The 16,180-nt window shown below is 54.1% G+C and overlaps 1 protein-coding gene across 1 annotated transcript; it reads right to left on the bottom strand.

The window, feature by feature from the left end:
- Nucleotides 1-5,009: 5,009 nt before the first annotated feature.
- Nucleotides 5,010-14,628, bottom strand: IUM83_04408 (reverse transcriptase; the record flags this gene model as incomplete). Its single annotated transcript, XM_067928487.1, has 2 exons — nucleotides 5,010-5,486; nucleotides 13,846-14,628. 2 exons carry the CDS (start codon nucleotides 14,626-14,628, stop codon nucleotides 5,010-5,012), a joined length of 1,260 nt encoding a protein of 419 aa, XP_067792829.1.
- Nucleotides 14,629-16,180: the final 1,552 nt, after the last annotated feature.

Genomic DNA, 16,180 nt, shown 5'->3' on the forward strand with positions numbered 1-16,180 from the left:
CGCCGATCTTGGCAGTGGCTGACCAAGATCGCCCATTTCACGTAGTGTGTGACGCATCCGATTTCGCAATCGGATGCGCGTTAATGCAGCACGATCACGAGGGCCGTGATCGTGTCGTCTACTACCAATCGCGTCAGCTGAAGCCAGCTGAGCGCAACTATCCGGTGCATGACAAGGAACTCCTTGCCATGAAGTATGCACTCGCAAAGTTCCGAGTGTACTTGCTTGGGAGTAGACCATTTGTGGTCTACACCGACCACGCTTCACTGCGCACCGCAGTGAAGTCGCCACACATATCACAACGAATGGCGAGATGGCTCTCATTCTTTGCGGAGTATAACTTCCGGGTCGAATACAAACCCGGAAGATTGAATGTGGTGGCCGACGCGTTATCACGTCGGCCGGACTATGCAGAAGCTGTTGACGTCAATGCCATTGACGCCATGCGATCGAGCAAACCCACATCATCTCTGTTGGATGATGTGAAGGCCGCGTACGCGCACGACGCGGACGCGAAGCTCTTGCTGGCCTATGGCACAGCGCCTTCTGACAAGTCCCGTCAGAAGCTGCCCAAGCACCTTCGAGCGCGTGCACACCGCTTTCGTGTGCACGACGGACTGCTACTCTACAACGCAGTCGACGACAACGCGGATCGCGTTGTCGTGCCAAATGACCATGACCTGCGACTCAGGATCATGTACGAGTATCATGATGCCCCGACTGCGGGACATCTCGGACGTGAGAAGACTTACGTCCTTCTCACGCGCGACTTCTACTGGCACCACCAGTATAAGTGGGTGCGCAAGTACATCCGTGCTTGCGAGGTATGCCAACGCGTGAAGCCTGCGCCATTCGCGCAGGCTCCATTACAATCACTACCGACTCCGTCGGAGTGTTGGAAGTCCATGTCTTTGGACTTCATCTTTGGTCTTCCCCGGATAGCGGAGGGAACACCGGTGTTGTGGTCTTTGTAGACCGTTTCAGCAAGATGGTACATCTTGCTGCGGTGCCAGCAGAGGTAACCGCGAAGCAGACGGCCCGTCTGCTCGTCGACATGGTGTTCAAACACCATGGCATGCCGTCCGACATTGTGTCGGACAGAGACCCGCGCTTCACAGCGCATCTGTGGCAAGAAGTGTTTACACTTCTTGGGAGCCAGCTTTCCATGTCGACTGCGGATCATCCGCAGACGGACGGTCAAACCGAGCGCGTGAATCGCGTGCTCGTCGATATGTTGAAGAGCTACGCTCACTCGTTCCAATACTGGAGCGAGTGCTTATCGATGGCAGAGTTTGCCATCAACAACTCAGTGCATGCCTCGACCGGGCATACACCGTTCTACGTGAATGCCATGCGGCATCCACGCCTACCGAGTTTACTCGGAGTGATGGCTCCCACTTTAAGTGGGGGAGGATCTACGACTGCAATACAGCAGCCGCAGAAAACCGCTGACACTTACACAGTGTCAGCTGCAACAATGGACAAACCACATGAGTCTGCGCAGGGCGCGAACTCCCCAACAACAAGGCCAACTACCACGGGTCTGCGCAGGGCGCAGACACCGCAAAGAACCACGCAGAGGCCGGGCCTCTAGCGGAGAGCGAGCTGAATGACTTCAGCTCGGATGCAATCAGTTTCATCACCAAAAGACAAGCCGTGATTCGGTTTGTCCAAGACACTATAGCAGCTTCTGTTGATCAACAGAAGCTGAACGCAGACAATGCGGGCAGAGGCAACACAAATGAATTCAAAGTTGGTTCATTAGTTTTGTTAGCTACACAAAACCTGCCTAGACATGCAGTTTCGGATTTCGGAGCAAGCAAGCTTGCTCCGCGCTTCATCGGGCCGTTCACGGTGTTGACACGGCACGGCAACGCATACACGCTAGACATACCGTCTAGCATGCGCCTCCATCCGACCTTTTACGTCGGACGGCTGAAGCCATACCGGCAGCACGAGCCATCTAGCTCGGCTGACCCGAAGCCTCGGCAGGAGCCGAGGCAGAAGCGGAGGACTTGGCCTCGGCGACGAGCAACCTCTCCTCCAGCGCGCGGACGCGCTGGAGCAACCCTTCATCTGGGTCCCCAGCTCGACCTGGATATTCGAGGCGGTCTGCGAGACCGCCGCGACTTGGGCCTTCTGGTTCGCCAGCTCCTGTTTTAGGGCGGCGAACTCAGCGCTCCACAGACGCTCCACGACGGTCACCCGGTCGTGGAGAGGCGCATACTGATCAGCCCGGGGCTGATCATACCCGGGGCGTGTTCCCACCCCCGCCACCGCCGATCCGTGACGCCCGCGGCTCAACCCGCTGGATTGTTGAGCGGATTGTTGACCATAATATCCCGAAAACGAACCCTCAAGGGGCTCGTTTTCGTATTCGTTGGAGAGGATTTCCTCCCCATCGAGATACATGGGAGCCGCGGAACGTCTTGCTGGAGGACGTTCCGGAAATGGTGAGGGCGTACGAAGAGCAGTACGCGCTGGCGCAGCGGAGAGTAACACGAGCGCTGCGATCATCGCTAGCGCCCGAACCCTCACGTGCTAAGAACTTAGCACGGAGCTCTTTGAGACTCTCGGGCACACGAAACGACGTGTACCCGTTCAGGTCGCGGTCGCTCAAGCGGACCGCGCCTGGAAAGCACTTCGTGCACTGAAAGCCCTCGGGCACAGCGCACGGCACATTTGCCTCCTCAGCAGCAACATGAAGTTGCTCCAGCTTTCCACGCTTCGAGTACGTCTCGAAGCGATCACGCGCTTGCTTAATCCGATCACGGTAAGCACTCGGCCTCTTGTTGAAGTTCTCAACAAAGGCGTTCCAGCTTGACAAAGTGCCTGCCATTCGGGCACTTTGCTGCGAGAAGAGGTCTTCTTGCTTTGAAACCATCGGAGCTCATGAAAGAGTCCGATGTAGTAATCGCGCCTTTGATGCGTTTCCGCATCAAAGTGCAGCTCGGCAGCCACAGCGTCATCTTTGATGGCGCTGCATACGTACAGCGGCACCTCATTCGGAGGTACCGAGTTCCCAAACCGGTCCGCAATCTCGGACGCGGACGGCATCCACGGATCGCGCGCTGCAGGCGCAGCGCGCGGAGAGCCTTGAGCTTTAACATCACGCGCTGCAGCAGCAGCGCGCGGAGTACTGAGAGCCCCAGCCGAAGCGAGTGGGGTATCACTCTCAGTACGCGAACGCTTCGAACTCGAAGCGTCCGATTCGTCCCTTCACGCGGGCGAACGTTCTTGGCGTGAGGGTCGAGCGATTCGCTCGACACTGAGTCTTTACGCTTTGAGGGCGAGTCCTCCTCGCCCTCCATGTCTTCATCGTCGTCGTCGAAGTCGACGACGTCACCGTACTTCGCCTTCTGGCGTTCGAAAGTAGTCGTCGATGGAGAGATGACTCCCCATCGACTTAGCGGACTTCTTCTGAGGCGCGCTCATCGTTGAATGAGCGCGGATTTCTTCTCCAAACGCGGAGAATTGACGAATGGTCAATTCCAAAGATTGACGTGCGGGGACCCCGCGCGTCTAACCTTAAGGGGGGGATGGTGTAACGGGGTTACACGTACAAGTGGCTGCAAGCCACTTGTGAATTTAACAGATAGGTTATCTGTTAAACGTTTTGGATACTTCCTCACATTGGTGTAAGACACACCGATGGATACATTGAAGTGGACCACCACAGTGAGTGGTCCACACATACCCAAAGATCCTATTGGTAGAAAGCAGCATCTTTCTACCAATCAGAGACACGCATATTAGCGGGGCTCTGACAGCCAGCCACTGCCAACCCTTTCATAGATGATAAACAGTTTTTAGCAGATTTTAGAGGAAGATCAATTTACAAACAATACAGTTCTTATTTTACCTAATCTAAGTCACTTGGAATCCTTTTGTTACTTAACTTATATTTGTGTATTCAAATATAATTAACCTAAGTAATTACTAAGTACTTACGCTTCCTCATACACGTTGCGCAACGTGTAAGCTAAAGTAGTGAGTCAAGTTAGACCCACTACACAGGTCAACTGCCTCACGATCGAGCGATCTCGGCCGGATCAGCTCTGCCAAGCGGTTCAACGTCCTCAAGTCGTTCAAATCGTCGGTGGTATAGGTGTTCCGGCCAGCATGTTGCTGCAACGCTTGCCCGGCCAGCAGGTCACCGCTCGCGTTCCAATCTCGACGTACGTGGAAGTGTTCGTGGCGCGGCCATGCCTGGAATGCGTTCCGCGCTCGTTGACGCAGCCGCTTCAGGCCTGGCGACTTGCACTCCATTTCATCTCTCATCTGCCGGACTATGAGGTTCGAATCTCCGCAGACTATCAGTCGCGCGATGTCGAGTCCTTCGAGGAGCGAACACCCCAGCAGCAAGCCTCGGTACTCTGCCTCGTTGACCGTGATGCCAGTCGCGTAGCCAGACACCGCTCGGGCAATCTTCCATCCTCGCAGTTTCCAGACGGCGGCACCGAAGGCCCCAAAGATCAGGACACGCGGGTAGTCGTCGAGTGCGATGGTCGGGATCGGGATGACCGCGAACCTCGACGCTCGCCTCTGCGGGGTGGTCTCTTCCAGCGCGGCATCGACAAAGGCACGCGGTGTTATACTCGCTGCCAACGCTCCCAGAAGTTCTTCTTCTCCCTTCATCGAGCGGCAGACCTCCAGCTTCCATGGCGAGAGAATCGCGGCTCACTGCGAGAGCCGACCTTGCAGTCCCTTGGATCGGAACGGCCAAGCTAGTGTCGTGTGACGCGTCAAGACACGGATCGACCTTTCGGCCAACATCGCGTAACAGCCGTTCAAGACCCGCAGCACGGCCAGGATCGCTTTCTCCACGATATCATAGTTCCGCTCGTTGGGCTTCAGCGTGCGACTCGTGAACTTCACCGGCATGCACACGTCGTCGTGGACCTGCGCGAGGACACCGGAGCTCGCCCAGTCGTTGGCATACACGGTCACCACGACTTCTCGGCCCGAGTCGAAGTGTTTCAGTATCGGGGCCGTAGCCAGCTTGGACTTCAGGACCTCGAAGGCGCGAACCGCGTGCTCCCACTCCTCGTGCCCGCGATCCTCCGGTTTGGTGGCAAGCTCCTCAAGTTGGCCTCGGTCAGCGAGTACAGTGTGGTCGCGTAGACCGCGAAGTCCGCAATGAGCCGGTGGTAGTAGTTGCGGCTGCCTAAGAAGGCCTGCAGACCCTTGAGTGGGCGCGGGAATTCCAACGTCATGAGAGACTCCACGTTCTTCGGCTTCGCCTGTAGACCGCGTACCGACGCATTGTGGCCGAGATACTCGACCTGGGACATTCCCCATCCGCTCTTCTCGACACTAATGGACAAGTGCCACTGCTCGTAGACGTCCAGCAGGCGCTCCACCTTCTCGCAGAGGTCGTCCCAGGACTTCCCTCCGATCAGGATATTGTCGATGTACGATCTCCGACCTAGGACAGAGTGGATCCCCGGGGACTCCGGTTCTCCCTCTTCGAGGAGATCCCGGGGCTATTATCCAGGGAGAAGTGGAGCAAATGCCCAAGCAACCTTCGGTATGCATTGGCGCGTCGGAAAGAAGCGTTCAGGTGCGCTAAAGCCGAATACCTGGCCAATGGCAAGTTTGGGAACTGGGAGTCCGCATCGGAGCTCGTGGACCACGACAAATGACAGAACGTGTTGAGGCCTCGGATCATGCAACACGGGATTTCGTTCCAGTAGCTCAATCGTCGATCAAAAGCAAGGCGTGAGGACGGAGAAGACACGACGTATGACGAAGATCGATGGGTGAAGCAACGTCTGGACGTTGACGGTACTCAACATCTAGTTGCGGCGCAAAACGTCCTGACAGAGGAATCGAACTGAAGGAAGTGGCGGTACTGGGGATTTAACTGGAATTGGGCATCGTGACGCGGAATGAAGACAAAATTTCACCCGAAGCAATCGAGTATCTGCACTTGAGACGTCTGCAGTTTCTCCAGAAGCTTTGAACGCAGCGCTAAATGCAGCGCATTTTCATTCTACATATGTAGAGCATTGGACCTTGCGATAATGCTTAATGATTGTTGTGGGAGATCCGTAGTTCTAATCATGCACGTCTGGACTGGAAAGCAGGTTTCGTTTGAAAAATATATTGCTGGGGCTTGATCCTTTCGCCATCGCGATATTATTCTATTTTAAGCATCGAATACAAAATTCATATCAAGCATGCAAAACCGTACTTAAGGTAAGGTTTAGTATAATATAATCTCAAAGGTTTTTTGTTTATTATACGATTATCTAAAATGATTTCAGAGGTGTCTTTGCTAAATCGTACATTATGTCTGGTTTTACTCGACGGAGTGTGATTCGCCCAAAGTCCTGGGTCTATCACAAATGTGTCAGTACAAGCAGTATCGTGCGTAACACCCATTCCCAATCTTCACCAAACGCGTGGCCCACGCCGTGGGCGATAGGCAGCATGCTCGACCGCTACGTCCACCAACGAGAACGCAAAGTTTGATGCGGTCAGAATCGTTCTAAGGGGGAGGGAGGGCTGGTCGCGAGCAAGAATCGACTCTCTGTTCGCCTCTGAGAGCGCCGAAGTCCCCCGTTGGACGCGGTTTGAGTCGTGGAGGTCATGCGGTTGAAAATAGATCTCTTTAGAAGAACTACTACAGTTCACTTCGTGGTTTTCAACAGATGGCAAACTGTGTAGGTTGCGCAACTATTTTAAATGAACTGAAAAAACTTGCCTGGAGAAAGTTGCGTCAAGTGTGTCTCTTACTATCAAGAATACCGTGACGGCGAAGCAGGTGCAAGATCGATTGCGCTTAGTGCGCAAGAAGTAGAGAAGAAGTGAGTTGGTGGCTGCAACAGGGATGGCATTGAGGAGTCTTTGGAAGCAAACAAGTTCGAACGGAGAGGCCTCAATATTTCGATGCGCGGAATGCATCACGTCGCCACTATGAGGACGATACGCCAGTCCCTGGGGACATGTACTTCATGAAAGCATCTAATTGGGTTTCACACCTATGTATTAGTACCGACATGGTTGATCGCCGTCCACTTACTTCATATACCCACATAGGGGATACGTCCCAAGCTCAACTACCGAGATAGATAAACCACTCAGAAGTTGAACTCGCAGGCCGCGGCAGGGGCGGACGGAGTGGGCGTCACCGGAGTCTCCTGCTGCTGGGGAGACTCCGGCTCACCCTACGCCTCCTCAGCGGTCGTCGTGGCCGGCGTCACAGGCGCCTCCTACTGCTGAGTCTCGTCCGCGGTCGTAGGGTCCAGCGTCGGGGCCTCGGTGACGGGCGCCACGGTCGTCGGCGCGGACGTCACAGGCGCCTTCTGCGCTCTCCTCTGCCGTTACGAATTAATCCACGTACGTGTTGTTTTAGCAAACCCACTAACCTGATAAAATGTAGCCCACTAACTGTAAAATCACGCGAGGTTGATGGTTTTTTGCCAACCTACCTGGTGGATTTCAGCAGATGTTTTCGGAGGTTTGGGATTTAGGGGTTCAAAGTCACAATTCTACTTTTTTTCGTGTTTCTAAAGACCTCTAATCGCGCGGTACCATGATTGATGCTGTTGATGTGGTAGCTTCGCCTGGCGCAGGTATTTGTAGCTAAGGTGTGCTGTCAGCCACCTGGAAGTGGCGGTCGTGGCTAGTTCAGCAAGGTGACAACGGTAATATTTATTTCAGCCTCGCTTCCGGCACAACGCTATCGAGTATACGCTATCTAGTCGAATAGATCATCTATGCGATCGCCGAGGTACAACCGGGAGGCAGGTAGATCAAACAAAGACTCCAGCAGCATTCCAAACGGCTGAACCCTTTTCTAAAGCAAAAGAAGAAAAACATCCGAGATGCCCAAGCTGGCCAAGGCAGGAACGCATCAAATTCTGAGCGTTAATAGAAGCGTGCGGTTTAGGAAGTTACTACCAGCACTCTTACGTAGTCAATAAATTCTACTATGAGCCTTCCACCTGTTCGAATCCCCCTGACAGTGATCGAAGTGGTAGCCGTCGCCCGAACGGAGTCCCGCCACTGCAACGGCGTCGGTCACGCTGCCTCCGTCGCCGACCCGTAGTGTGCAATGGATCACCCGCGATTGGCGACGTGGCGGCGTCACCAGTAGTAGCAGCACAGTCACCTTCAACATGAAATTCGATCTGAGGATCGGAGCTACTCGCGGCGTGAGCGGGGGTCGAAATGTTGCAATGCAGGTTCCCCTGATGTTGAGCGTGACGGACCACAGACACACGGCGTCAACCCTAAGTGTAACCGTGTGGAGCCGAATGTTGACCTGGCTGACAACTGCCAGCGTGACCAATAGTGGGGTGGGCGTGATCACCGCAGGAGCGGTAACTATGGCAGCAACTCCGAGTGCCAAGATCCGCGCATCAAAACCCGTGGCGTGCTTGATGCTGTCGATGTGGACCGAGGGATAGGGCTTGAATTCCCAGCGATTATCATGCTGCTACGCGGGTAGCCGTGAACGTGGAGATCACCGGCAAGAGCAGCCCACAATATCGAGACCAGCGGCGAGTATGATGCACCAGAGTGAAGCCAGCAACGAACGCTTTGCCAAAGCTGATGACGCCGAGCAGCTGGCCGAGTGCAACGGCCCTTGGGGCGGGGGCGGGTGTAACGACCCACGGATAGCATGCCTTCGTCTGTCGAGCGAAGCGATCGCGAGAATGCTGTCACGGAAGGTCAAACAGCGAGGGTTTTCGCCAAAGTGATCGTGTCGGTCTGCAAAGATCGAACGCGGCACCACCCGTTCCGTCGTATCGATTAGCAAGTGCACGACGCCCGTGCCGCCATATCAGGCAGCACGACGACAAGGCCGACAGCGAGCACGACGCCCGTGTCGCCATACCAGGCAGCACGGCGACAAGGCCGTCATCTCGGGCAACTTGGGTCGAGGCCCAACGGCCTGCACAACGTCAAGTTAGAATGTCCGCGGCGGTGTGGCGCAGCGCACGCGCAGCTCGTGTCCGTGTCGTGAGTCACGACTCGTGACAGGCCAATTGCACCAGGAGCGCTGATTGGCGGAATGACAGGAACGCAGTGCACTGATTGGCGGGGTAGCGCAGCTCGGCGCGCGGATTGGCTGAATGGCTGGAAGCGAGCCCGGGGCGAAAGCTTAGCTCGGCGCGAAAATTGGTTCAATGGATCCAGCGACGCTTCGATTCATTCGTCGTTCGGATGAAATTTGATTGGATGATAGGATTGGTGTGTATCTACTTCAACACTGAATTAGCAGACCTATTCTAGCTGTACTGATGGATTAATTGGCGTTGAAGCGCACTGGTATTGACCACGATTTCAATCAAAGTTTGTTGGCGTGAGCGCTGCACTGGGCAAGCGTGTTTGGTGTAGTTGTACTGCTGATGTGCCATGTTGGTGTCACAGTTGTGGTGGGGATGAAATGGGGCCAACTTCGTGATCAAGCATCCATCATGCGGGTGTGCCACTTGTAGGAGCAGTGCTCTTGCGGTGTCATGTATGTTGTGACAGCGCAAGGCTGTTCACATCGACCAATATCATGATCTACCAAATCATCTACTACACTCCAGATTTTGTTTTATGGCGTACGCATTTCCTGTCGCCATGTGTCCATGGATTCACGTTGAATACCTGTACGTTACCGTAGTCACCGCTTCACTGAAGCGTAGTAGACCTCATATGAGGTTACCATGTTTGATATCAACCCTGCATTTGACTTACCAGGATGGTCACGAGTCGTGACTCACGACACGGACACGAGCTGCGCGTGCGCTGCGCCACACCGCCGATCAAAACTCATTTCCCAATTGGGCGCGTTCTGCTCAAGTCCCAACCGCCCACGCCTCCCCCGGACGTATCAAGCGCATCGACCGACAGTACCTGGCATACCCCCACCGCCGCGGACATTCTAACTTGACGTTGTGCAGGCCGTTGGGCCTCGACCCAAGTTGCCCGAGATGACGGCCTTGCCGTCGTGCTGCCTGGTATGGCGACACGGGCGTCGTGCTCGCTGTCGGCCTTGTCGTCGTGCTGCCTGATATGGCGGCACGGGCGTCGTGCACTTGCTAATCGATACGACGGAACGGGTGGTGCCGCGTTCGATCTTTGCAGACCGACACGATCACTTTGGCGAAAACCCTCGCTGTTTGACCTTCCGTGACAGCATTCTCGCGATCGCTTCGCTCGACAGACGAAGGCATGCTATCCGTGGTCGTTACACCCGCCCCCGCTCCAAGGGCCGTTGCACTCGGCCAGCTGCTCGGCGTCATCAGCTTTGGCAAAGCGTTCGTTGCTGGCTTCACTCTGGTGCATCATACTCGCCGCTGGTCTCGATATTGTGGGCTGCTCTTGCTGGTGATCTCCACGTTCACGGTTACCCGCGTAGCAGCATGATAATCGCTGGGAATTCAAGCCCTATCCCTCGGTCCACATCGACAGCATCAAGCACGCCACGGGTTTTGATGCGCGGATCTTGGCACTCGGAGTTGCTGCCATAGTTACCGCTCCTGCGGGTGATCACGCCCACCCCACTATTGGTCACGCTGGCAGTTGTCAGCCAGGTCAACATTCGGCTCCACACGGTTACACTTAGGGTTGACGCCGTGTGTCTGTGGTCCGTCACGCTCAACATCAGGGGAACCTGCATTGCAACATTTCGACCCCCGCTCACGCCGCGAGTAGCTCCGATCCTCAGATCGAATTTCATGTTGAAGGTGACTGTGCTGCTACTACTGGTGACGCCGCCACGTCGCCAATCGCGGGTGATCCATTGCACACTACGGGTCGGCGACGGAGGCAGCGTGACCGACGCCGTTGCAGTGGCGGGACTCCGTTCGGGCGACGGCTACCACTTCGATCACTGTCAGGGGGATTCGAACAGGTGGAAGGCTCATAGTAGAATTTATTGACTACGTAAGAGTGCTGGTAGTAACTTCCTAAACCGCACGCTTCTATTAACGCTCAGAATTTGATGCGTTCCTGCCTTGGCCAGCTTGGGCATCTCGGATGTTTTTCTTCTTTTGCTTTAGAAAATGCGCTTGTGCCAGGTAAATTGGCGAGCTGCGCATCAAACGACCTTCGGGATTCTAGACGCGTTTTGGTAAATAGTATTCGTGGTATTTTTGCCAGCAGGACTAAGTTTGCCCTTGGCAAATATGCTATTTCGTAAGGTCGATCTCATACCGACGCTTACACAACACTACCTTGTGCTGCTCACAGTTATCGGTCTTCTGGGTTGGGCGTCTGCTTTCGAATCGACACACAACACACTCACGCATTGCTAGGCTAAGTCGTGTGAGTACTAACCACGATTCTCGGGCAACACACTGCAGGGAAATTTGGTCTGCCGCGACGGTCTCACTAACCCTGTCCGTGGTACTCGAGACAATACTTGAGGAAGTGCAGGATCCCGTATACAACCTGCAATCGTCATCGTCCAACGATTCAGCCCAGGACCCATACAAAATTCTTACTTGATGAACGCACTGTTTCACGCCCATATAAACCAAATGTGCGCAAACTCTCGAGAAGTAGGCACGACGTATAGAAATTGTCAGTATTCACCACTAGCCTTGAGCCTTCCAGTGCGTTCGTTACCTCCATCACATGCTTCCGCACTTTGGATGAGTGTCTTGTGAGCGCAGCAAGCCGTTCAATCTCGGGTGGGTACTCCATCGGCTAGGCGATCTTCTAGTTCGCTAGAGCAGTGAAATTTGAAGTTGAGAACCATCCAGGTAGTTGAACAGCAGCACACGCACAGTTTGAAGTGATATTTCCCTGTCGGTTTGCGAGGGTTATAGACGATCAAATGCCGAACGTATTTCGAGCGACAATCAATGTTTGCTTCATCTACAGCCACATTTCTACCGGGAATCACGTGGCGACCAAATCGTTATTTCAGCATCGTGATCAAAGGTCGAACCTTTGCAGAAGGGGCATGCTTTAGTTCCTCCAATGCCACTTGAGCACGGAACGATAAATGGTTTCGAATGTACGAAAATCTTCTCCAACTCATTATCTTTGTTAAATTCGTTGATCCAGATTCGGGGAAAATACTAGCCTCATCGTCATCAAGCCAGTAGTTGCGCATCTCTCCCTTATGTATAAGTGCCATGTACCACAAGATTCCAAAGAACTTCATAATTTCGTCCAGCTGAATTGGTTTGCCAGGCGAGCCTTCGTTTGCTGACGCATGCGCATTTGAAAAACCTACTACTTGTTTCCAAAACAAGAGCGGGAGAAAAGCAAAACAACTTGAGCTAGCCCGACCACCGAAATGTCTTATGCTGTCTGGATGCAATTTGGTTGCTGTACTTCCATCTGGGTGAGTGAAGAGGCCTGGAACCTGATCCAGTGCTGCCGTTGGAGAGAACGTTAGGCCTTCTATAGCTTCTACCTCTGCAGGACACAAGTCGATGTTCAGCTCTCTATGACTCCGGAAAGAAGACCACTCACGATATTCCGCATCGTCAATTTCTTCACATTCCTCCGCCAGCGTGGGTATATCAGTGAACTAGGGTATCATGTTACATAAATCGCTCCAGGATTCGTCGAACTCCCCGCTGTTTTTTTTTTTTTTGCATCGAGACATACTGACATACACCACGAGCAATATCACTTTCGTCAACTTGATGGACGTGCTTCTTCGTCTGGAACGCAGTATTTATCCACCGTGTCTCGAACACCGCCGTCGGCACGCGCACATTGTCAGCATTGGTTTCATTGCTAATACTGAAGCGTGTTACGACACCAACTAAAAAGGCAGCGCCAACGCTAGAATATTGCTCAGGGCCCATCCGATCTTCCTCTAGAGGAGTGAATGCTACTCTCGCGTCAATAACATTGCTGGCTGTTGCTTGCAATCGGCGAGAAAGTTCATTTCGCAAGGCGGCGTCCTTACTGGATATCGCCGTAGCTTTCGTGACTGACATCGCCATTGAAATCAGTTCATATCCATTCATACAGCTTATAACACAGGAAACATATATTCAAGATTTAAACCATTTTGAATTACAAGCGCCCATTGCTGCATCAATCCAAGTCACGAAATCAGTCTTTCTTAGGCTTGTTCTTGACCCCGCCACGCTTGCGGCGCTTGAGCTTGGTTTTTTTCTGAAGTCGGCACTTGAATGAAGATTGCAGCTGCCTCCCCTTCGACCTGCACCACTCGATGCACAAACGTCATGAGCCACACCCAATCTTCCTGAGTACCAAGCTCTACGCGGTTCCCGTCAACCCACGCATAATTCAAGTCACCGTCCCCTTCAACTGGAAATGCGTGTCCAATAAACGAGGAGTCGATACCACCGCAGAAGTACCAACCATCCTCCAATTTGTCATCCAGCAAAAGCGTCCACATGCCGTTCAAGCCGAGGCCTTTCCCTTTAAACAGGTTTTCATTTAGTTGACGGAGGTCCACACAAACTTTGTATTTCTTGATCCAGCGAGAGTTTACTTGGCGGAAAAAATCCATAAACTGTGTCCAGGAGACGCCACGGTCAGGAATCACACTGCTCTTGCAGTAGGAGTTTACCTCTTCATCTGAATAAGGCATTATCCAGCCGAGTCCCTCTTCCAGAATCAATCTCATCGTTTCAAACATGCATCGGTTTTTGCCATCGTCCGAGAGAAACCGCTTCGCAGCTCTGCTGGCGTTGGCCCACTCTGCGAACTGGAGCAACTTTTTTTGCGGTTTGTCGAGCACGGCTCATTGAATCGTTCGATCGCTTCCTTGTGCTCCATGTATAGGTCCACTGCATCCAGTCGATTCTTTTGGCCATCTGCTAGCAGGGTGCTGGCCCATTGCCTGTTTCCTTCGGAAATGTCTCCCTCCGCCCACAAGACAAAGTACTGGAGGTACCCGCCTACCTCTTGCCGGTTGGTAATGCGGTAGACCTTGTACTCCCGTTCGGTATCGCTGCCGGACTCCTCCTGATCAACCATAGGGATAGAATCCACTGCTTTGACGAGGCGAGCACCATGCTGAGCTAAGGTAGTTTGTTGGCCACGTGTCAGCGTCCCTGTCATAGTAGGCTGAGGAGCCGCGGGTATGACACCGGAGATGACAATTTCGTCATCACTTTCATTTTCACCAGCATGCCTCGCAAACCGGTAGGTGGATTCAACGAACGATGAATCATCATCATCGTCCTCCCAAGTTTGGGACCGGGCCTTGCGTTTCCTTAGCGCTCGAGTCACTGTACGTTCGCCATCAGGTCGCAATCCGTCATTCTTAGACTTCGTCGCCTTCGAAACCGCGCATGCCGGGTCCGGCGCCCTCACTTGCATCTCGGGCCCCGACAAGGCTGCAGGTTTTGAAGGCGGCGACGTCTGAGAACGTTGGATGCCTGATGCCGTCCGGACAGCGACCGAGGCGCTGGACGACACGCTGTTCCCCAGTATCTCCCAACGCCGCTTCGTTGGTGGCGCCGGCCAGTCACCCAAATCCGAGTCATCGCTTAATTCACTTTTAATAACCACAATCGAACTCTCGACAGCATCTGATGCTTCTCCACCAGCCTTTCTCTTCATCCGCTTTTTCCCAGAGCTGCGCTGTGCAGGGACATTCCCTGTGGCATCGCTGCTGGACACCGACCTGGCGCTCTTGCTTTCGCTCGACTTCGTGCTCTTGGACGTCGTCACATTCTCCATGTCGGTGCCATGGATGTCGGACGCGGTCTCTGCTGGGTTTCGTGCTGCTCTCGTCATCGCCTCGGTTAGCTTCGTCGCTTTATGGCTTCTACTCACGGTCAGCTTGTTATTTAGAAAGACTGCATAAATTACAAATATGACAATGTACGCTTTCACCAGGTATCAATGCATGAAGTTCAAGAGTACTCGTTCAAGTATAACCTGTAAATTATTTGATCGTTCAATATAACAGTATATATGGTATTTGAGTAACAAAGGTACGATTTCCCAAGGGTCGGATCATCCTGCATGGCGCCCTTCTACAAGTACTCGGTGATCTCGTCCAGCCCCTTCACCGTCGGGTATACCAACACGCTGTCGTACGTCTTGGCGCCGAACTTGGCCGGCTGGACCGGTTCCGTGAGTGGCAGCAGAAACACAAAGCGCCCCGTGTTCTGCGTCAGAACCAGTTGAGCGTCCGTGTTCCCCTCCATGCCACAGTCGTAGTTGACGTCCACCGAGTGGGGCTTCAGCTCTTCCGCCAACTTTTGCGTGTGGTAGTTGATGACACGTTCAGCGCCAAGGCCCTTCACGAAGTCGGCATTCTTGGCGCTGGTCGTGGCGACCGCGCGCGTGCCAATGGCATAGGCCAATCGAATAGCAAACATGCCCACAGAGCTGTTGCCTCCTAGAACGAGCACCTTCTCGCCTTTCTGGAGATTCGAGTGCTCCACCAGGGCCTGGTAGCAGGTGAGGCCGATGAGCGGAATCCTGGCGGTCAAAGGTCAGGTTCTTGGGCTTCTGAGCCACGAGATCCTCGTCGAAGACTGCGTGGTCCGCGACGGTGCCGCACGCCGTGAAGGACGTCACGGCGTATGCCAGGTCGCCCACCTTGAGGCGCTTGGCCCTTCGACCACCGCGCCGTCCGTGTCGAAGCCGATGCCGAAGGGCTGCTCGGGGGTCGGCACCTTGCACGTGAAGGCCTCGCCCGCCGCGTCGGAGGACGTAGTCGATGGGGTTGACGGTCGCACTGGCCACCTTGATGCGTACTTGGCTGGGCTCGAGCTCCGGGCGCTTCACGGGCAGGTGGAGCTTGAGCTCTTGTGCCTGTGGGCCGTAGTGGTCGTACTGGTACGCGCGGTAAGTCTGCGCGACGGGCATCGATGGCGTAGAGGACGGTTCTTTCTTGCTCCCTTACTTGATAGTCTCGACGCTGCAGATCGAAGACTGAGACTTGGACCGGGCTCCGTTATTGGGCGGGGCTGAGCGTACGTAGCCCCTGAACTTCACCACGGCGGTACTGCTGCCGACTAGAGGAGGTTCAAATTGCACATGCAATCGTACACCTCCATCATGATCTATAGCGTGGAGAGGAGGTCCAACGGGTCAAGCTCGCACGGCTCCGCCATGGCCGCGTTGTCGTCCTGGATCCGGTGCACGAACACCATCCGCTCATCCGTGGCAGTGTGCCGCACCTTCTGAAAGCTCAGGAAGTTAAAGTTGTCGAATTGCCGCTGCGGGAGCTGGTCGTCCAGCACCTTCATGTTGTCCTGTAGCGAGCAAAACGAAGCTC

The sequence above is a fragment of the Phytophthora cinnamomi genome, assembly GCF_018691715.1.
Source record: "Phytophthora cinnamomi strain GKB4 chromosome Unknown Contig33, whole genome shotgun sequence".
NCBI classification, from domain to species: Eukaryota; Oomycota; class Peronosporomycetes; order Peronosporales; family Peronosporaceae; genus Phytophthora; species Phytophthora cinnamomi.